Raw genomic sequence first — 23540 nt, 5'->3', positions numbered from 1 at the left:
CTTCCTTGGTTCACTCTGCTTTCTCTGTGGGCCCAGTCCATGGGGTGATGACCAAGGCAGGAAGAACAGCCTAAGGAGCAGGTTGTTGGGGTCTTCGTGAGGGTGGGCCCTGCCTTTTCTTGTCCATGGATTCTACCATGTGCCATGTCCATGAATGGTTCAATAGATGAGGCAGCACTGTTGTGTCTCTTCTCTATCATTGCTGACCTTGACCTGTCTAGGGTCAGTAGGAGATCAACAGGTCTCTAGTAGCACAGAATTTCTTGGACTTACATATATGTGTATTGCCTTCTTTGGGGTTCTGTGGTGCTGCCTGCTTCCTGTGCCCAGAGCAGCCTTGCATTTATAGCTGGAGGAATGGCTTGGTCTCCTACATTTCTTTGTTTAGCCCCTGGGCTGTTCTTGGTGTTCATTCAACTGCTAGTTGATTTCTTTCTTGAAAAGAAAAATATTCGAAGAACCAGACCTATTTCCTTTATATCACATCGTTGAATTATTCTTTGTTTTTCACTTTCTGTGTACTTTTGTTAGGAGGGTGGAGTACAAAATGGCGTTTCTTCAGATTGTTTACTTATTTACTTTTCTTCAGATTGTTTACTTATTTACTGTTTTGACCTGAACACACCAATATATTTTCCTGCCAGTTTCACTCCTCATTTTACTTCCCAAGGCTTGTTATTTTATTTTATTTTATTTTATTTTTTTTGCCTCAGTGTCATATCTTGCTCAACAGCAGTTGTAATGGCCTGTGACATTTCTGAGGAGAAGCTGTCACAGTTGATGAATTTTTCTTCTCTTCACAGCTCTTGACCATGACAGATGTGACCAGCACACGGATTGTTACAGCTGCACGGCCAACACAAATGACTGCCACTGGTGCCATGACCATTGTGTCCCTATGAACCACAGCTGCACAGAAGGCCAGGTCAGAGGCTGTTTCTAAAGGATTTCAGAGGATAGAAAAATCCTGAGTGGGATGAGATGTAGATTTTAGAGCGTATGGTATAGCTCAGAGTTATCTTTGAAACCTTCAGTGTAGATTTGAATTTTATTATTGCTCAAGTTTCTTTTAGTAAGGGATGCTCTATATGTCCTAATTCCAAAGGTTCTGTTAGCCACGAGGATTGATGTGTGGTGTTTTAGAAGAAGGCAAGATTATTATTCTGAGTACACCCCAGTCCCTATGCATGGCTATGGCTAAATACTAGATTCTTGGTGTGAAGTTTGTAATGGTGTGCTCCCTCTACATATGCAGGGTTTGGGGAGCAATTTAGGACTTGAGAGTGAAAGTGAGTCAGGTGTGTAGCAGCAGCCAAACTGAATTGTGGAAATAATAGACTTTGCAAAATCTCCTTGTCTTATGTTATATCTTGGCTCAACATAATTTATGCTTACCATTTATGATTTTTTATTTAGGTTATAAGGAAAAAAAGATATGATGACTCAACATTTATAATTTTTGACTGTTTATAAGACATTATTTGTCAGTCTGTAAAGCAGCTCATAAAATTAAAAACTTTTAGAATGTTTGGGAGACATTTAAAAAGCAGCAAGTTCAACATTCCCATTCTACAGATGAGCAAGTTGAAGCATGGTGCTTAAAAGAATGCACTGCTTCCTTGCTAGGTAAAGGCATGTCCTTGAACAGAACATTTCACTGTAGTGTTTCCACTGCAGTGCTGCTTCATCTACATCTTATTTATTTATTTATGTATGTATGTATTTGTAGTTTGCTTCCTCAGTTAGACTGTTGTTTTTAGTATCCTATTTGTTCTTGCCATGAGTTCTCTCTGTGGATATAAGAGAAAAGCTTTTGTCCATTGTATTCTAGATCTCCATTTCCAGGTATGATCATTGCCCCAAGGATAACCCCATGTACTACTGTAACAAGAAGACCAGCTGCAGGAGCTGTGCCCTGGACCAGAACTGCCAGTGGGAGCCTCGGAATCAGGAGTGCATCGCCCTGCCTGGTAGGCCTTGCCAGGGGCATCTTGATGTGTGTGGGTCCAAAGACTCACACACACACACACCCTCAATACTGTGCAGCCTAGATTGAACCCTGCAAAAGGGGCGAACTCGTTTTATCCATTCATTCCCCCTCACCACTATTGTGGTTGTTATATTTTAAAGCAGAAATACAGTTCTTAAGTATTTACTTCTACCATCCTTTGAAAGAAAGTGAAGTGTCATCTGCTGCTGTGGAGAATCAAGGACAGCTTGACTCTGTGTCATTGAGCCTGCTCTGTTGTCCCTACCCCACTCTGCATTGTCCCTACCCCACTCTACGGTAACCTGGGAGTAGAAAGCAGCAGTCTCAGCAGCCAGTCTGCTGGGCACTTCATTTTTTTATTTTTATTTTTTTTTTGCGGTATGCGGGCCTCCCACCGCCGTGGCCTCTCCCGTTGCAGAGCACAGGCTCCGGACATGCAGGCTCAGCGGCCATGGCTCATGGGCCTAGCCACTCCGCAGCATGTGGGATCTTCCCGGACCGGGGCACGAACCCGTGTCCCCTGCATTGGCAGACGGACTCTCAACCACTGTGCCACCAGGGAAGCCCCTGCTGTACACTTTATGAAGCGTACTTCTTACCACTGGGATCAGGTTTTCAGCACCTTCTGATAGGAAGGAAAGGAGAGATGTCTCTGTCAGCAGCACCTCCTGGGATGACCCCAGCCCCAGATACCTCAATTTATAGCACTTCTGAGGTTCAGAATGATGAGTTGGGGGCCTGAAGCCAGCCAGCCATGGCTGAAACTGTATGATATATTTGCTCAACCAGGAAGCCCAGGAAGGGGACTTCTTTGGCTCTGTGCAACACAAGTACAGGGTAGCTGGAGTCTACTGGGCCCCTCCTGAAATCCTTCGGAAGTACTTGATTCAGCTTGCTAGAGTGGGGTTCTTGTTCTTTTACCTCATTGCATCTCAAACTTTAGGGCATAGCAGAGTACCTGGGGGTCTTGCTAGAAGCCAGATTCTGGCACAAATTTGTGGTGGGGCCCTAGAATCTGCATTTCAGCGAGCAATGACACTGATGCCACACTTTGAGGAACAAGTCTTTATCTGCTCTGAAATGATCCCTTTCCCGTGGCACCTTCCGTTTATCTCACTGGCTGTTGATGAACATTGTTGAGGGCATCTCCAGGGTACTTTGGTTCCGGTGAAGTTGCTTTGCTTGTGCACTGTCTTCCAGGAAGCATGTATAGCTTCTGTGCAGTTCCTTGGGTGGGTACAGGGAGGTCACAGTAGCAGATTACAAACTTACCTGGTGTACTGTAGCACTTCGGTTTATTTCCCAAAAATCCTCTTTCCACCTCACTTTTTGGATGTTTTGTTTCACTTGATGTGAAAACAGTGCAGCTTGCTCACTCACCAACTCATTTCTGTTCTTGCAGTTTTCCACCCCATCTTTCCAATAATGCATATTCATTTTTCTGCTCTTAGGATTTTAGCCTTGTTTCTGATTTTTCTTCAAAAGGAGGTTTATAAGTTTAACAGTGGCATCAAACAAATGTTTTCCTCTAAAACATAGGAGGGTTGACCTCAGAATATGCATCTTGAGATCCAGGAAATATGACTGATAAACATTTAAAAAATTCTTCTGTGTATTCTGTATTTGGTCCTTAGTAATGTGTCTGATGCACTCACCACATCCGAATGAAGTATCTAGAATTCAGCTCACAAAAGCCATTTAGGTTTTCAGCAGTTCAAGCTGCTAATATACATAGTTTTGTGTGATTTCTAAAACTCTTTGTTTTTCTCTCCCCTCTTTAATAAAGAAAATATCTGTGGCATTGGCTGGCATTTGGTTGGAAACTCATGTCTGAAAATAACTACTGCCAAAGAGAATTATGACAATGCAAAATTGTCCTGTAGGAACCACAATGCCTTTTTGGCTTCTCTTACAACCCAGAAGAAGGTGGAATTTGTCCTTAAGCAGCTGCGAATCATGCAGTCATCGCAGAGCACAGTGAGTTAAAATCTTTGGAACTTAAGTTTCTAGTATCCATCCTTCTACTGACAGCATGACTGCAGCTTATCTGTGATGTGCTTGGCAGTAGGAGGAATGCTAGTAGGTACAGTGTAATACACTGAGGAACTACACTGTCAGATTCTCTTCTTTTAATAAAGTCTTTCTTATCTTTAAATTTCCAACACCTTATTTTTATTAGTCATATTCCATTAAATTATAAGATATATCAATAATTACATGTGTATTGAACAGTAACATGTTTACATATGCACATATCCTGTGACATCAGTAGATGATTTCATATCTGTTTTATCCCTAGGTTCTGTTGGGGTGGGGGAGGGGAATGCCATTACTAATTAGCTGAGCTGAATTAAACCACCTGAGTCTCTCAGATTTCAGGTATTATTACAGTGTGTAATATGATTTAATGCTAATCATCCTAAGAAATAGACATCCATTTGGGTCTTTCTTAGATCTGACCAACCCAAAAGGAGAGGGCATCTTCTTATCAGGAGTTTCTGAGCACAGAAAGTCCCCAAGTTCTCTTCCTGTCCACCCAGTACTCTCAGGCAGCTTGTAGTTGATATTCCACAATCACATTTTGTCTTTTTTAGTCCAGAGTCCTAGAGCTGTGGTCCTACCCTCAATCAAGTAGATACAAGACAACGGCTCTTTCAACAACATTGTCTTTGGTATAGAGAAGTTAGGGGGAAATGTCAAGCAGGTAGGAGGAATGGGAAGCACTTCCTTGGGAAGGACATAGGAAGTGGGGTCTGGGTTTTGGCTACATGTGGCATCTGAGACAGACTTTCCCAGGAATTCATTGTCCTATTTTCTCTATAAATTCGGTGACAGCCAATACCCCCCACCTCCCCAGCTGAAGGTGGGAATCTTTAATCATCATTTATCTAAGCCTGAACTAGCCAGAGCTTCCAAAACAGGCTTAGATAATGATAGGCATATAACCAGTATTTCATAAATATCGATACGATGATTTCATGTATAAATAGACATTTAAACCAAGTTGGGTTTGGTCATTCCTTCATAGCATTTGTCATAGCATGTAGAAATTTAGGAACTTGATTATTACTTTGATATTGATGTCTTCTCCGAACTATATTTCTGTCCTTTGTAAAATGGCCATATTAAAGTGCCAGGCATGATATGTAACAGAAAAATGATGGTCTGCAGTAATCTACCATGGCTGAATCGGGATAGGGAGGTTTTCCTTTATCTTTTGGATGTATATAACTTAATGGTTTTTGTCTAGAATCCAGTTTTGGTCAAGACATTGATTATATTCATAGCTGTGCCTGTTTTGCCTACAGTCCAAGCTCACCTTAACCCCGTGGGTTGGCCTTCGGAAGATCAATGTGTCCTACTGGTGCTGGGAAGATATGTCCCCATTCACAAATAGTTTGCTACAGTGGATGCCATCTGAGCCCAGTGATGCTGGATTCTGTGGAATTTTGTCCGAACCCAGTACTTCGGGCTTAAAAGCTGCAACCTGCATCAACCCACTCAATGGTAGTGTCTGTGAAAGACCTGGTAAGTATATGGGTGAATTATGCGTTACTGGAAGTTCGTTGAAAGAGAAACTATAGAAGGCATAGTTAAGTATTATGAAATTTTCATGAAAAACTGATGGAGTATTGATTTCAAGCATATGAAGCAGAGTGTAACACAGAATTTTTAAAGCAGAAGGAAATAGTGTTTGACTCTGAATAGTGTGAGCCATGAACAAAACCAAAAATAACTAACACTAATATTCTGATTAACCGTGAGATTGATTGGTTTGTTGACCACAAAAAGTATTGATAATTTCTCTGAAAGGCAAATTTCTTGGTGTTGGCAGGGAAATGTTGTGGAAGAAAGAACAAAAAATCCAAAGAAAAGATCAGAAAAGCAAGCAGATCACTGCAGGGACAATGGGCAGAAAGATAGTGTCAGTGGGGAGAAAAATGATGGGAGTAGCTCTGTGTCAGGAAGCAGAAGCAAACCTTCAGCATGATAAAGCTGCAGGAGGGTGCTGAAGGACCAGACACTTGGAGTAGCTTCACAGGCTTGAAGCTCTCTAGGCACATTTAGGCTTCCTAAAGGCAGGCACAGGGGTGGCATTTGCAGCCCTAGACCAGTGTCCTCCTCCTGCAGAGGTACTTACAAGCAGTAGTTGGAATTCTGTGGCTGCTTTTGGGAGGCCGGACTCCATTGACATCATGTCTTATTTTAGGAAGGTACTGTCATTTGTCTGAGGAATACGGAGGTGTGGAAGAGAATTCATAGCACTGTAGGGCTCACCTTAAAGTATAATATCTAGGGAAACTTTTCAGCCATTTTGGATCCTGAGTGCTTTGGTGAATTTAATGAATGCTGTGGTTCTTTTTCCCCCAGAATATACAAAGATGCAATTTTGCATATTCAGGTGGGTTGTAAAACCCCTGAAGTTCATCCTGGGTCTCCTATATTATAAGGACCTTTAGAACCTCTACTCATATGGAAAGATTAGCTTGTTCCCTCGTGTCTGTCCTTAATGCTCTTGGAAAAGAAAAACTGTTTTTCCCCCAAATATATAAATATACTTGACTAAATAGTACTTGATGACCTAAGACTTGCTATTTTCTTCTTCATTTAGTGTAACCCACTGAATTGATTTCATGACACACTAGTGGGTCACAACCCACAATGAAAAGCCTTTGACCTTAGCTGACATAGTGGGAGCTCTAAGTGTCTCTCTTCGGTTTACTTCCTAGCGAACCACAGTGCCAAGCAGTGCCGGACACCATGTGCCTTGCGGACGGCATGTGGGGAGTGTACCAGCGGCAGCTCCGAGTGCATGTGGTGCAGCAACATGAAGCAGTGCGTGGACTCCAATGCCTACGTGGCCTCCTTCCCTTTTGGCCAGTGTATGGAGTGGTATACCATGAGCAGCTGCCCCCGTGAGTGAAAAGTGAGCTCTAGGCAGTATGGGTGACAACTCCTGTGTGTAGGGCAGTGCTGTCAGCCTCTGAAAATTCTAGGGATGAGACCAGACTTGACCTCCTGCTCAGGACTGTCCAGAGACTGCCTGAGTGAACCCGCATACAGAATGAAGAACAATGACACAAGTAAACAACTGTAGGATAGATCACAGAGTACAGAAATAATTTGCCCAACCTCAGTATTATATTGCTCAATCCATGTAATATTTCGACATCTTAATCTCCTAACTCATAAAGAAGTTATTTCCAGGAGATGATCTCTAAACATCCTGAGATTGAGAGAGGAAGGGAGGAGTCTCTATTATATGTTGGACGAGATATTGGGCTTTTTAAAGTTTTATTATGTCATTTAAACAATCACAATAGAATAGGAATTTTGACTCACAGAAGTTGAATAGTCTGTTAAAGAAAAAGGTAATTTGAATACAATGAATTTAAGACTACATATGATAGTGAATTGTAACTTATGTTTTTTTACAGCTGAAAATTGTTCAGGCTACTGTACCTGTAGTCACTGCTTGGAGCAACCAGGCTGTGGCTGGTGTACTGATCCCAGCAATACTGGCAAAGGGAAATGCACAGAGGGCTCCTATAAAGGACCAGTGAAAATGCCTTCTCAGGCCCCTACAGGAAATTCCTATCCACAGCCCCTTCTCAATTCCAGCATGTGTCTGGAGGACAGCAGATACAACTGGTCTTTCATTCATTGTCCAGGTAAGAGGTCTTGTGTATCCAAAATCAAGTGTTTCACTACCTATTTACAAAGAATAAAGCCTTGAAAGCTACATTATTTATATGGATTTCTTTAAGAAAAAAATAACAGATAGTTTAGGAAACTATTTGTTTCATGTGAAAAATATTTTTAATGTCAATTAATGAAAATACTAAGGACTTTAAGTGAGTTGTCTTGCTAACTTTCATTACAAAAGTATTGAAATGAGTTCATTGTAAAAAATCAACTATTACAGATGTAGGTAAAATAAAAACTAGAATTCCTCTTCTCGTCTCTAGAAGGAAAAACTTTTAACAGTATAATATAGATACCTCTAGATGTATAGTTTTTAAAATAAAAATACTATGCTGTACACTATGCATATGATATATTGTTCTACAGTTTGCTTTTTACTTAAAAATACATTGTGACAATTGTTAGGGGAAAAATTAAAAATAAAATCTACTGCCAACCCAGAAATTCCTCTCCACAGATGTAGAAAAGAAAGAAACAGTTTTATTATTGAATAAGCATTAAACCAGGTTGTGGCCCACATCACAGCAATCCACTAATGAGATTGCAAAAACAGAGGGAAATTCTACCCTTTTAAATATCCCAGCGTATATAATCCATTATATACATGTTCTCAAAATGAAGATAACTTGTCTTCATGTGAGGATTTGACAGCACTATTTGCTCTACATTCCTTCACAGTTCATTCTGAATTTACCTGGTAATTGGGGAGGCCACCGAGGTTAGTTAATTGCCTTTACCCAAAGGAGAAAACAAACTTGTATCTTTAAGGCAAGCAGGTGGTTACAGTTTGGACCCATTCCCACAGCAAGGGGAGGGGGGCTGGCTTCCTTGATGTGTACATTTCAAAGAGATGGCTCTTAAGCACTTAAGAAAAACATCTCTGCTTTGTAGTGCTGACTAGAGGCTTATTTAGGTTTAAAAATGTACATATATATACATATCAAAGGAACAGGAAGGGTTTTTTAATACAGGTTTTCTTACTGAAATGCTCTAAGAAAAGGGAGAAGGAAAACCATCTCTTTCCCTTTGACATGAAGAAAAAAGGAAAAATTCAGCCTGCCTGCCTGCCTCCCTCTCTCCCTCCTCCCCTCTCTTTGCCCTCTTCTCCCCTCCCCACTCCTTCCCTCTCTCCTTTCCCTTCTCCTTCTCCTTCCTTCCTATCCTTTCCAATGGTTGATGCCAGAAGGAACAAACCTTGAGTTGACCTAAACCTTGATCCTAGACCTGCTATGGTAGCTGTCCTGAGAAACCAACCTGAAAAATTGACCTTTGATTCAAACTTTCAGTAAATCTCAGGAATGTACTGATGGGCCTCCATAGCAGTTGGGAGATGCTAGGCAGGTGCAAAGACTCCCAAGAGATGAGTGGATAAGAATTTCTCCAAGAACCTGCCAGACATTGCCCCTGAGCACTGGGTTCTTTGTGAGGACTTCTATAAGGGAAAGACCACTGTAAACAAAGATAAAGGGCCACAGGCAGACTGGAAGAAAATATCTGCAGGGTATATAACAAATGATTATCATCCAGAGTATGTAAACCTCTACCCTCCAGAAAAATAAAGCTGAATGTCGACCCAACAGAAAAAGTGGGCAAAGTGAAACCGCTAGTTGTCTTTTCCCCGGGGGTTGGGGGTGAGCGCCATGGCGCTCCAAGGAGCTCCAGTCCTTTATATCTCAGCACAGAAAGAATTCATCTAGATGCTAAGTGATAGATAAGAAGGGATTTATTAGAATAGGACACTTGTGAGGCTTACAAGTGAGCTGGCAAGAGGGTGCCACACTCCGAGAACTTAGTGGGCTACAGATTTATAATCAAAGGAAAAATGGGGTGGGGGAAAAGACCACCTTCTTCCTCGTTCTTGAGTAGACATCAGGCTTCCATCATAAGCTCCTCCTCCAGGTTGGGCAGGGGAGTTTTCTTGTCCCTACATGGTCAAGCCAGGACTGTCATGACATTATGGAAAAATTATTTTAGGTTTCAGTACAATAAGGGTCTTTCACTTTGAATGTCACCCTTCCATAAATTATTGTTTTTTATGTGTGCAGAGAGCATGTCCTAGGGGTCATTAACTTACGAGCTTACTGGGCAGGATGTGGGTCTCATGCCACCATTGTTTTATTGTTTGGGGGCGTGTCTCATGCTTCTGTTGCATGGTTTTGTTGCTAAGCAGGCCTGCTTAGTTTTATGGTTAAGCAAACCTGCTTTCTTGAGTGATCATTAACTTACAGGGGTCTCCCATATTTTTTTCCACTTACAGTCCCCTAGTGGGATTAACTATTTAATCACCTACTTTCTCCCTTTATCCTGTTCCTATCAAAAGTATATAAAGTCATTCTCAGAAAAGGAAGTAGAGCAGGAAAATGCAAAATAAAATGAGAAACCAGCTTTTTATCTACAGAACTGGATTAAATTCTCTTTGTTCCTTTTTTCCTAAGATTTTGGAGGATCTACAGTTGCATTTCTAATCTACTAGCGGTTTGATTAATGAAATAGTTAAATTTGTGCTTTTCCACTAATATCAAGAATATATCAGGTAAAATGAAAATACGCAGGATATAGGAAGATATTTACAAATTATATGTCTGATAAGAAGCTAATGTCCAGAATACATAAAGAACTCTTTAAACTCAAATAAGCACATGAAAAGATGCTCCACATCATTTAGGAAACTGGAATTCTCATAAATTGTTGGTAGGAATGTAAAATGCTGGAGCCACTTTGGAAAACAATTTGGCAGTTCCTCAAAAAGTTAAACATAGATCCATCATATAGCCCAGTATATACCCAAGAGAATTGAAAATATATGTCCACACAAAAACTTGTACTGAGGGGCTTCCCTGGGTGTGCAGTGGTTGAGAATCCACCTGCCAATGCAGGGGACACGGGTTCAAGCCCTGGTCCGGGAAGATCCCACATGCCGCAGCACAACTAAACCGGTGCACCACAACTGCTGAGTCTGCGCTTTAGAGCCCGCAAGCCACAACTACTGAAGCCCATGCACCTAGAGCCCATGCTCCGCAACAAGAGAAGCCACTGCAGTGAGAAGCCTGCTCACCGCAAGAAAGAGTAGCCCCCACTCGCCGCAACTAGAGAAGAGCCCACGCGCAGCAACAAAGACCCAACACAGCCAAAAATAAAAATTAATTAATTAATTAATTAATTAAAAAAAAAAAAAACTTGTACGGAGTGCTCATAGAAGTATTATTTATAATAGACAAAAGTGGCAACAACCCAGATGTCTGTCAGCCAGCGAGTGGATAAACAAAATGTGGTACATTCATACAATGGAATACTATTTGGCAATAAAAAGGAATATAAAGTACTGATATATTCTGCAACATGAATGAACCTCGAAAATATGCTGTGCAAAAGCAGTCAGATACAAAGGCTATATATTATATGATATCACTTATATGGAATGTCCAAAAACGGGCAAATATATAGAGACAAAAAGTAGATTAGTGGTTGCCTAGGGCCAGGGAAAGAAATAGGGAATAATGGGCACAAAGTTTTCCAAAGTAGCTGTACTATTTTTCAATCTCACTAGCAGTATAGAAAGGTTCAGATTTCTCCACATCCTTATCAATACTTGGGTCTGTTTGATTGTTGCTGTTCTAGTATATGAGAAATGGTATCTCACTGTGGTTTTGACTTGCATTTCCCTAATGACTAATGAAGTTGAGCATCCTGTTGGCCATTTGTATGTGTTTGGAGAACTGTCTATTCAAATTCTTTGCCCAGTTTTAAATTACATTATCTTTTTACTGTTGACGTATTAGAGTTCATTATGAATCTAGATACAAGTCCCTTATTGGTTATACAGTTTGCAAATATTTTCTCCCATTCCGTGGGTTTCTTTTTACTTTCTTTTTTTTTTTTTTTTTTTTTTTGGTTGGGGGGGTGGGTGCGGTACACGGGCCTCTCACTGTTGTGGCCTCTCTGTTGCGGAGCACAGGCTCCGGACGCCCAGGCTCAGCAGCCATGGCTCACGGACCTAGCCGCTCCGCAGCATGTGGGATCTTCCCGGACTGGGGCACGAACCCATGTCCCCTGCATCAGCAGGTGGACTCTCAACCACTGCGCCACCAGGGAAGCCCTCTTTTTACTTTCTTTCTTTTTTTTTTTTTTTTTTAACATCTTTATTGGGGTATAATTGCTTTACGTACTTTCTCGATGGTATCTTTTGAAATACAAAAGATTTCGTTTATCCCATGTGCTTTTGGTATTGTATCTAAGAAGTCAGTGCCTGACTAACCCAAAAATCACAATTACTCCTGTGTTTTCTCTTTAAGGTTACATAGGTTTATCTCTTTGTATTTAGTTCCATAATTCATTTTGAGTTAATTTTTGTATATGGTGTGAGGTAGGGGTCCAAATTTATCTTTTTGCATGTAGTTAACCAGTTGTCCCTGCACCATTTGTTGAAAAGACTATTTTTTTACTATTGAATTTTGGGAGCACATTTGTTGAAAATTAGTTGAATGTAAGAACTTATTTCTGGACTCTCATTTCTATTGCATTGACCTATATGTCTGTCCTTATGCTGATATCACACACTTGATTTCTGTAGCTTTGTAGTAAGTTTTGAAATTGGGAAGTCTGAGTCCTCCAACTTTGTTCTTATTTTCCTAGATTGTTATGGCTGTTCTGGGTTCTTTGAATTTCCATATGAATTTTAGGATGAACTTGTCAGTTTCAGTAACATCAACAGAAAGCCAGCTGACATCTGATAGAGATTGCATTGAATCTATAGACCAACTGGGGGTATATTACCATCTTAACAATATTAATTAAGCCTTTTAGTTTACGAATCTGGAATGTCTTTCATTTCTTTAGTTTTTTATTTTCTTTCAGCAGTGTTTTATAAAGTTTTCAATGTATATATCTTATGCTTATTTTGGTAAATTTACTATACAAAGTATTTTATTCTTCTTCATGGTATTGTGAATGGAATTATCTTAATTTAGTTTTCTGATCATTGTTAATATGTAGAAATACAATATGTTAATCTTGTATTGTGCAACCTTGCTAAACTCATTATTTCTACTAGTTTTTTAGTGGATTAGGGTTTTCTATATACAAGGTTGTGTTGTTTACTAAGAAAGACAGTTTTACTGTCTTTCCTATCTGGATACCTTTTTAAAAAAAATTTTTAGGGGTGCTAATTGGCCTGGCTAGAAATTCCAGTACAATGTTGAATAAAAGTGGTGAGAGTGGACATCATTCTCTTGTTCCTGATCTTAGAGGGAAAGAATTCAGTCTTTTTCCATTATGTATGATGTTGGCCTTAGTTTTTTCGTACTTGTCCTTTATCAGGTTGAGAAATTTTACTTCTATTCCTAGATTTTTGAGGGCTTTTGTCATGACTGGGTGCTGGATTTTGTCAAATGCATTTTCTGTATCACAATGATGATGTGGTTTTGTTCTTTAGTTTATTAATATTATGTTATACTAATTGATTTAAGGATATTAAACCAGTCATTCATTCCTGGGATAAAGCCCATTTGCTTATGATGCATAATCCTTTTTACTGTGTTGCTGGATTTAGTTTGCTAGGTGGGTATTTTGTGTCTATTTTCATGAGAGATATAGGTCTGTTCTATAATTTTCTTTCTTGTTATGACTGTCTGGCTTTGGTACCAGGGTAGTACTGGCTTCAGAGTGAGTAGGGAAGTGTTCCCTCCTCTTGTATTTACTGAAAGAGTTTGCAAAAGGATTGGTATTAATTCTTCTTTAAGTACTGGTAGAATCCACCAGTGAAGCCATCTGGGCTTGGATTTTTCTTTGTGGGAAGATTTTTGATTATTCATTCAATCTCTTAGTATAGGTAAGTAAAGTATAATACAGGCAGCTTTTCTATTTCTGCTTGAGTCAGTTTAGGTAACCTGTATTTTATAGGAATTTTTCTATTTCATCTAAGTGATCAAATTTGTTGGCATATTTTCTGGCAAGTAGCTTTTTGGCTATATGTGTTCTCCTGTTTAATCTATTGAAGGGTTTTTGTTTGTGTCTGATTTTGTTTTATCCTTTTCATTTTGCAGGGTCTCTAAATATTGTGAAAGTTTGTTCCAGAGCTTGCTTTCTTATTTTATGAATGCAGTGATCTCTGAAGCCTCCTTGAATTTGCTAAAATTAGTATTTTTCATTCTCTTAAGTTTCTTGCATTAATCCTTCCTTCAGAGTTAGTCGTTCTGTGTGTTTATCTAGGTGGTGCTTTTAGGTTGATGATTTTCTCATACTAGTGATTCCTCAAGGTTGATTTGTATTTATAACTGAATGTCTAGGCTTATGAGTACCTGGGTGTCGTGAAGGTGTGGTGTGATATCCTAAGGGAGAGGCTGACTAGCTAGTACCAGGGCTCTCCAGCTCTGGTCTGCTCTGGCTGTTGTTGAATAGTCTGCATTCCTTCCACAGTGGAGGAAGGAAGGAGCAACGGACCAGGTGTGTGGATGCATTTGGCATGTTCATGGTTGTGCCATGTGCCTCCCCACTTCGGGCGTTCTGGCTAGAAATTCAGTGCTTCAGAAGTATCTCTCAGTACTTCTCATAGCACCTTTTCCTCTTATCCCAAACCCTTGTTTTTACATTTCTTCTATAATTTCAGTGAGATCTTGAAGGGGAAGAGAGAGAGAAGCATTTGTTCAATCTTTTTATCTTGAACCAGAATACAGATATTTTGGTAAATGATTTTAGGTATTACATTTTTTTGGTGTTGTGCTTTGCCCTTTTGCTATATGCACAGTTGCTCATCTTCACAGGAAAAACATGTATAGTCCCCAGATCTTAAGCAATTTTGGTGGAATATTTGATGTAGTCATTTTTAAGTTCTTCAGTTGCAGTCTATTTAAAACAACTCAGATACCTACAGGGATGGGGTAGAAAGCAGGTGGGTAAACAGAACAGGTGCAAGGCCATGGAAAGTTGTCAAGGTGGAGACTGTATGACATTGACCAATCAAGACAGATCTGTAAAAGAGCAGATCTTAAATGTTTTACCACAAAAAAGAAATGGTAATTATGTGACATGATGCAGGTGTTAGCTATAGCTATGGTGGTCATCATTTTGCAGTAAGTGTATCAAATCAACACATTGTATACTTTAAATGTGCACTTTAGATTTACACAATGTTATATGTCAGTTATGTCTCAATAGAGCTAAGGAGAAAAAAAGACAGGTCTGCTTACAGGTTGTGCACTACATGAGTGGCCCCACCTGAAGTATGCAGTGCACAACTGTCCTGAGCAGCCCTGAGAGGTCCAGGCCTCATATGCCTTTCTAGTTGTAAATTCCTGTATGCATCAGGAATCAGTAATTCCACTTATAGAAATGTTTACTTATAAACATGGTTATTTTTCTAAAAATGAAAAATTGAAAGCAAACTAAATATCAAAATGTAATGGTTAAGTGACTGTTTGGCTTCATAGAAATCATTCTGCCATTTAAAGTTTTGTTTATGATAGGTAAAATAATGTGGTAAAATAATTGTGATCTACATTTTAAAAAATCAAAATTGAATATTAATATGAACACAACTGTGTAAAACTGTATAGAAAAAAATACTGGAAGGAAGGATCCAAATGTGGACGGTGATCTCTGGGTGGTGAAATTGTATATGATTTTTTTTCCCTTTCCTTGTATTTTTCAAATTTACTATCATGAGCATATATTATTTTTACAATTAATAACAACAAAAACTTTTTTTTTAATGGCTCTGGACTTCCACCTTGCTTGGTATATTTCTGATTTTCCTGAATTAGCTTTTTTTTGATGTTTTGATCTTATTTCTCAAACTAGTTTTTAGTAGTTTTGATGATTATTTAGAAGCAATAAGGAACTTAGATAGTTGCAAATAAATCTTGTGGAACGTACTCCACCCAGCTCTACCATAGGAAAAGCCCCTTAAAATTCTTTCTTTCAGCTTGCCAGTGCAATGGCCACAGCAAATGCGTTAATCAGAGTATCTGTGAGAAGTGTGAGAACCTGACCACGGGCAAGCATTGTGAGACCTGCATATCTGGCTTCTATGGTGATCCGACCAATGGGGGAAAATGTCAACGTAAGTCAAATTTTTCAGGGTTACTGATTGCAAACCAGGTGGCACATAATGCATCTGTTTGACTTGTATATCTTGGAGGAAAAAAGCCACTTGGTTTCAGATATTGCATTTCTTAAGTTATACTTGTCAGGAGCTCAGCTGAGTTGGGGGAGAGAGAGCAGAGCTGCCTGGTGTCAGAGTAGCCATTAAAGCAACTAGTCAAAAATGAAGGACTTCCCTGGTGGTCCAGTGGTTAAGATTGCACGCTCAATGCAGGGGGCCCGGGTTCGATCCTTGGTTAAGGAACTAGATCCCACATGCCGCAACTATAAGCCTGCATGCCACAACTAAAGATCCCCCGTGAGGCAACGAAGATCCTGCATGCCACAACTAAGACCCAGCGCAGCCAAATAAATAAATATTAAAAAGAAAAAAATGAGGGAGTTAAGCCTTTAATCACTTACTGTGATGGTATAAGCAAGAGGCTTACACTGGAGAAAGCACTGACTCCCCTTGTTCCACTTTCCCTCCTGGAATGGTGCTCTGGTTGAGCGTCAAGTGGATCAGCATAGGCTTCAGGGAAAACTTGTTGTTAAGGGAGCCCTGAACAAAAAGGCCCAGCAAAAAGCCTTTTATGGCCCCTGGGGTCGGGAGGGAGGGTGAAGGGGAAGGACTAAGAGTGGAAAAGTACCTGGGACTGAGTGGATAAAGCCTCTTTGAGGTTCCCCTCCTCCTCCATATGGAAGCTCAGCAGAGGTGACTGAAGAAGACCTCTGCCCAAGGCCTCAGATAAAGAGACCTAGGAATGAAGGTTCCTGAGCTAGGAATGCAAATATGTGAAAGAGAGTGGCCGGCCAGGTGACCTGAGACCTTGACTCAGCCCCCCTCAGAGACTTCCACCCAGGCTGGTGTGGGGAGGGCAGCTTTCCTGGTATGGCCCACTAGGGAAAGCCTTTGTCATTGTCTATGGTTCGGCCTCAAAAATCACATGTACGTTTTTAACCAGGAGCTGGACTCCTCAATACTTCTACTATTTTTAAAGATTTAAGTAGTCCCATGTTTCCCCATACATGTCAAATAGATTCCTGTAAGCAATAGGACACTTTATTGTTAGTACACAAATTATATTTTTTAAAATGACAAGTGATACCAATAAACTACTTTTTGGTTTGTTCTAGTTTATAGTGGAAAGACCCATCAGGTCTGAGTAGGAAAATAAATAAGAAAGGAAAATCTCTACCTACTCGTCACATCCCACCTCCAAACTCCTTAGCATGGTTCTTGAGAATCTGACCCCAGAGCATCCAGAAGAGAGTTAGTGTCCTAGTGGAACCTCTCTGGGGTTTAGTTTCTTCATCTGTAAAATGGGGATAGTAGGGTGGTTGTTGAAAGCAGTCAGCAGGACATAACAGGTAGATGTGAGCAATTATTATTACTCTTCTGATGTCCTTTCTTACCACTCTTAAGTAAAATTTCTTGCTCAGATTAAAAGGTGTTAAGTAAAACTTTTTTCACTCTTTGTGAATAGATTTCATCCATTAGACAGAAATCAGAGTACCTGACATTATTGAGTGGTGAGTATATACAAGGCATTGTGCTGGTAGCTACCTGAGACAGTGCTGCTTTTATTATCCCCAGGATCAAGTAGCCTGCCCAAGGTCTCACTGAGATTTGGCCATGCTGAGAACCATATCCAGGATGTGTGACTTTAGCTGTTGGGCCTGGTTGTGCCACTGTGAGGGTACCATCGTCCCCATATCTTCAGCTCTCATCTTAGAAAAATTACATTCTCCTCTGTGGCATCTGTGGGGCCCGAGTACAGTTGTTCAGAACTCAGAGCTAGCTTTATTTTTCAGAGTCGCAATCCATGATAGAAAGCATGATTTAAAAATACTGCGAGTGACACCAAGTCTTTAATGTTTTCTTCTTAGAATTGTATAGTCCTTAAGCTATGGATAACAGCGATGATTTTTTGAATCCTTACTGTGTTTTATTCATGTGTTATCTCATTTAATCCTCCCCAAAACCCTACAGGATAGGCACTGTTATTATCCCTGTCACATGGATGAGGAGGCTGACTTAGAAAGGGAGCTAAGTGGAGGGACCTGAATTCAAACTCAGGCAAACTGAAGTTTAGGCCTTTGCTTTTGTTAACACACTGCACCTCTCTCCATCCTCAGTAGAGCCCAGAGTTGAACGCTAGTGTTTCTTATTCCAGCATAAATTTTCTTCCCCACTGCACTATTCTATTCATAGGTTTCTTTGGATTTTTTTTTCCCCACCGGATTTCTTTTAAAAGTACACCTGTCTCCAGCTTAATACTTTTAATTTATTCACAGAAAAACAGTTTGTAGAGTGAAAAGGTATTGAGCAAAAGGATTCATTTATTTCACCTGAAGTATAAAGTTTGTCATAGCTCACACCTATGTGCTGGATGAAAGAAGGTGGAGATGTGTTGGTGGCTAGATGAGGGAGATGAAAAGAGTCACTTGCTGTTAAGGAAGAAGAAGGCAGACAAGGGTGTGAATCCTAGAGGGCCGCTGAAGCACTGACCTGCCATTGGAATCCTGCCTCAGAAGTGTGGCCGTTGTGGAGAAGTCTCCTCAGCTAAGGCAGAGCTTAGCCAGACCAACCCTCTCCCCAGAGGGCAGTCATCGCTCAGAGGTCTCTATGAGGATGGGGACTTAGTCTGTGTGCCACAGTGGAGATGCTTCAGAAATGTTTATTGAGTGAATGAGAGAATGGTGATAGTGAAAAACAGAGTCTATTGCAAAGATCTTTGCAAAGTCTATTGCAGAGGGATGACCTCATTGGCAGCAGACACTGACATTTCTCTTTCCTCCTGGCCTGTGACTTTGGCTTCTTTAATGTTGCCTTGACATTATTTGAGATAAATCACTAGCTAAAAAACAAGAATTGTACCCCTTAAATGAATGCATTTATTTTACCTGCCTTTCCTGTTGAATCCAGTGGAGATACTATTATTTGTTTTAGGGAAAGTCTCTAATAGTGGTAATCTTTTAAGCCAGTTGTGACTACCTGCTTTCCTTTTCCTTCTCCCCAGCATGCAAGTGCAATGGGCATGCGTCGCTGTGCAATACCAACACGGGCAAGTGCTTCTGCACCACCAAGGGTGTCAAGGGGGACGAGTGCCAGCTGTGAGTACCACACTCCCGGGACTCCTGCCACAGGCCACACCTCATCAAGGGAGGGCCATGGGGCTGTGAAACTGCCTGAACCCCAAGAGCCACCCTTTTTTCTCTGGGCCTTGTTGCCGTGGGCTCTGAGGGATCCCCAAGTTGACTGATTTGAAATTTTGCCCTTTCTACTTCAGATAGGTGTAATTTAGTCACCCTCCATACTGGGAAGGTTGTCAGTTTAGCAGTAATTCCTTAATGGCTCTTTAAATCACAATTTTATGTTTGAGTGACACTGACAGTTCCTTGCTTGCTGACTTGGATTAGTCTTTTAACTTCAGTAACGACTTGATTTTTGTCATGTCAGGAGATTTTCCTAAAAGATAGAGTTAGAAGAGCTGGTGTTCCAGGACAGTATTTTATTTGGCATTTTGGTTGTCTAATAGTAGAGAGGTCATCTTGCCTTTAACACACCCTCCCTGTTCTAGCATTTTCCTTGGTGAAGTATGTCAAACATGTTTCGGGGAAGAGTTTGGGGTTCCCATCCATGAGGATGCAAACAGCATCAGGCAGATGTGGGGATTCAGCCCTGGCTGTGCCTCCACTGAGTAGGGTGCTGTTGAAGCAAATCACTTAAAATGAGGTGTTAAGCCTCATTTTCCCCATCTATCAATAGTGAGGCTAGTGGTAATTGTTTTTAGTGTCCTGGTGAGTTGAAACAAGAGAGATTATTCCCCAGTTTCTCTCTCCCTCACCAGAAAACCTCATAAAATAAGCTCTAAATTTAATTTTTAAATCTAGGTTCCTTTAAATAGAAAAATGTAATAGAGCAAAATTAATCACCCCTGCCTTCAGTTAATGGTATACAACAAAGAAATGAAGTGTAGGTCTAGTGAAAGACTTTCTCTTTAGGAAATTTTAAATATAAACAAGTGCTGATAATCACTCTAGATAAAAAGACACAACATCCTTGTATTATTTATCTGGCAAAAGTACTTGACCCAAGCTTTCCCCTCCTTTCCTCACAGTTCATAGCTATTGTGCCTGCCTGAATCACTTTGTAAAGTGGGAGCCTGGGTTTTACTGATGTTCATAGATGATATTTATGAGGAAATTAATAATTCTTTTTTACTAGAACTTATTTTTTTCTCCAGACTGATGAACCATGTCCAAGGGTTGTTTTTGGTTTTTTATTTTTTAAGTGATTCTTGGTTTTTAGCCTTCTCTCACTTGTATTTAAAGAACAGGTTCAATTTATCCAGGAAAAGTGAAAAATGAATATATGAAAAATGTTTTTATTTTTTTTCAATAACAGCTCTGATTTTATTGCAGTAATAAAAACAGACAGCTAGATGGCCCTAGGAGAAAAACACATGTAAGATAGCCGTTCTTCCACTTAGCCACCATTTACATCTTTTGGCATAATCTCTTCTAAACAGTTTGCCTTTGCCACAGTCTCATCCACACCCACACATTCCAAAATGGATAAAAACTTAATTACTTTATTAGCAACTAACCACAGGTAAGTCAATTTGAAAAATGTTTTAACTGCACTTGTAGAAGAATATTTAGTCCATACAAAAGTGAACATGTGTTTTTCGTGATAATAAATAGGATCTAAATTTTATTTTATTTGAATTTATCTCATGTGCTTTGGCAAATGTTTATCAGTTGGTGGTGGTGTGAACTGCTGGGCAGTCAGCATTGAAAATGAATGCAAAGTCTTGTTAGTCCATCTGATTTGAGTAACAGTGAAGAATGTAATTGTACTGACTCAAAAACTGGTAGTTTATATAAAAAGATCTACTTGATTTTAAAGTGAATGTAGATTCTGTTTTAAGTAACAACAGAAAATAATCTTCATTTTTTTCCCCCTAGATGTGAAGTAGAAAATCGATACCAAGGAAACCCTCTCAAAGGAACGTGTTACTGTAAGTGTTTTTGCAGTTCTCATTTGTCTAGAAGCAAAGTAGTTCAGTAAAACATTATTTTCTTTAACATGGTAAGTGCTATAGGAATATAGTAACCACCCATAGAAGTGTCGCCTAATTTGATGTGTTACATTCTATTAAATTTAATACATATGTAAATACTATTTTAAGCTGCTTTCATTCTGGTTATGGTTTATATCAGTATGTCCATAGCAGATATCAGGGAAGAGTACAGAGATATACGTCTCTGGCTTTCCTAATTTATATTCTCTTGAAACCTTATGTCATTTGTCATTATCTGGTTGGGGTGATTATATGTCATATTTTAGGATCGATCAAAAACAGAATTCTTAAAATATAGTTGAAGTTATTCCCTCTGAAACTGATTTGTATTAACTACCTCTCTAGGAACTAATATGTAAAATAAAATATCTAGTGACTAACTTACAGTGAACAGTAAATCTGGCAAGGTGACCAGGTCCTTATGGGTAAATGCATTTTCTTCCTGTAGGAGAATCCACATACTAGGTCAGATTATGGAACCAAAGAAAAATGAGCTAATGTTTTCACATTCTGTTATAATTATATACTGGCTTTTCTGGGTAAAATAATGTCCACTCAAAATTCATGTCCAGCTAGAATCTATAAATGTGTTTTTCTAGAAAAAAACGAGAAAAACGTCATGACCTTGTATATGGGAAGGTTCTTAGATGTGATACGAAAAGCACAATTCATAAAAGAAAAACTCATTTATTGGGACTTATCAAAATTTAAAACTTGTGTTTTTAAAAAATACTGTTTAAAAAGTAAAAAACAAGGGACTTCCCTGGTGGTGCAGTGGTTAAGAATCTGCCTGCCAATTCAGGGAACACGGGTTCAATCCCTGGTCTGGGAAGATCCCACATGCCATGGAGCAGCTAAGCCCGTGCGCCACTACTGAGCCTGTGTTCTAGAGCCCGCGAGCCACAACTGCTGAGCCTGCATGCCACAACTACTGAAGCCCACGCACCTAGAGCCCTTGCTCCACAACAAGAGAAGCCACCACAGTGAGAAGCCCACACACGGCAATGAAGAGTAGGCCCCACTCCACAACTAGAGAAAGCTCACACGCAGCAATGAAGACCCAACAGAGCCAAAAATAAATAAATTAATTAATTTTTTTAAAAGTAAAAAACAAGCTACAGACTAAGGAAAATGTTTACAAAGCGTATCTTTGATTAAGAGTTTATATTTAGAATATATAAAGAACTCTTACAACTGGATAAGGGGACAATTTCAGTTAAAAACAGACAAAGATTTGAATAGACATTTCACCAAAGAAGATAGACGAATTGCCAATAAGCACATGAAGTAATGTGTAACATTATTAGACATTTGGGATATGTGTATTAAAACCACAATGAGGGGACTTCCCTGGTGGCGCAGTGGTTGAGAGTCCGCCTGCCAGTGCAGGGGACATGTGTTCGAGCGCTGGTCCGGGAAGATCCCACATGCCGCAGAGCAACTAGGCCCGTGCGCCACAACTGCTGAGCCTGCGCTCTGGAGCCCACGAGCCACAACTACTGAGCCCACGTGTCACAACTACTGAGGCCCGCGCGCCTGGAGCCCATGCTCTGCAACGGGAGAGGCCACCGCAACGAGAGGCCCGTGCACTGCAACGGAGAGTGGCCCCCGCTTGCCGCAACTGGAGAGAGCCCACGCACAGCAACGAAGACCCAATGCAGCCAAAAGTAAATAAATTAAATAAATTAAAAAACAAAACAAAACACAATGAGGGGGTTTTCCTGGTGGCGCAGCAGTTAAGAATCCACCTGCCAATGCAGGGGACACCGGTTCGAGCCCTCGTCCGGGAAGATCCTACATGCCACTGAGCAGCTAAGGCCATGTGCCACAACTACTGAGCCTGTGCTCTAGAGCCCGTGAGCCACAACTACTGAACTCACGCACCACAGCTACTGAAGCCCACCTGCCTAGAGCCCGTGCTCTGCAACAAAAGAAGCCACTGCAATGAGAAGCCCATGCACCACAATGAAGAGTAGCCCCCGCTAGCCACAACTAGAGAAAGCCCGCACGCAGCAACAAAGACCCAATGCAGCCAAAAAAAAGAACCAAACACACAGTGAGATACATCCCTAGAATGACTAGAATCAAAAGCCAATACAGTGGCTTAATAAAAGACAACTGGATTCTCATATATGCTTCTGCATTCAATCTGTTGCACTATGTCTCTTTGGTTAAAGTACACACACAAAGAACCTGGCCCCACCAGACATATAGTTAGAAATGGATGGAGTGTTTTAATAACCTTTTCAGGTAACTGGGTATTATCCTTTGATACCATATCAAAGCCAGGCAACCTGTTATATCTTAAAGGTTAGTTTATAATGTGAAACCTGAAACCATATCAATTAATTTTTTGTAATCTGGTAACTTCTATTTCTCTATCTTGAAAAATAAAAGCCAATACCAAGTTTTAGCAATGATGTGGAGAAAGTGAAACCCTTTTAAATTTTTTGTGGGAATATAAAATGGTTTTCCACTTTGGAAAATCATTTGGCAGTTTTTTGAACAGTTTAAACTTACCAACAACTCCCCATTTCCCTCTTCCCCTGCCCTCTAACAACCACCATTCTACTTTGTCTATATGAATTTGACTATTCTAGGTACTTCATATAAGTGGAAATATATAGTATTTGTCTTTTTGTGATCCATTTATTTCATTTAGCGTAATGTCCTCAAGG

General features: G+C 40.2%; 1 protein-coding gene across 1 annotated transcript in view; it reads left to right on the top strand.

The window, feature by feature from the left end:
* Positions 1–23540, top strand: part of ATRN (attractin) — a 172477-nt gene that overhangs the window by 85451 nt on the left and 63486 nt on the right. The window contains exons 13-21 of the mRNA XM_065892394.1: positions 804–925; positions 1832–1970; positions 3777–3967; positions 5299–5518; positions 6721–6906; positions 7429–7662; positions 15615–15752; positions 18796–18889; positions 20747–20799. Of these exons, the coding sequence (XP_065748466.1) occupies positions 804–925; positions 1832–1970; positions 3777–3967; positions 5299–5518; positions 6721–6906; positions 7429–7662; positions 15615–15752; positions 18796–18889; positions 20747–20799 (1377 nt within the window). The remainder of the gene's footprint in view (positions 1–803; positions 926–1831; positions 1971–3776; positions 3968–5298; positions 5519–6720; positions 6907–7428; positions 7663–15614; positions 15753–18795; positions 18890–20746; positions 20800–23540) is intronic.

This window comes from Phocoena phocoena, chromosome 15 (genome assembly GCF_963924675.1).
Source record: "Phocoena phocoena chromosome 15, mPhoPho1.1, whole genome shotgun sequence".
Taxonomy (NCBI): domain Eukaryota; kingdom Metazoa; phylum Chordata; class Mammalia; order Artiodactyla; family Phocoenidae; genus Phocoena; species Phocoena phocoena.
This window is presented reverse-complemented; position numbering and strand designations above follow the sequence as displayed.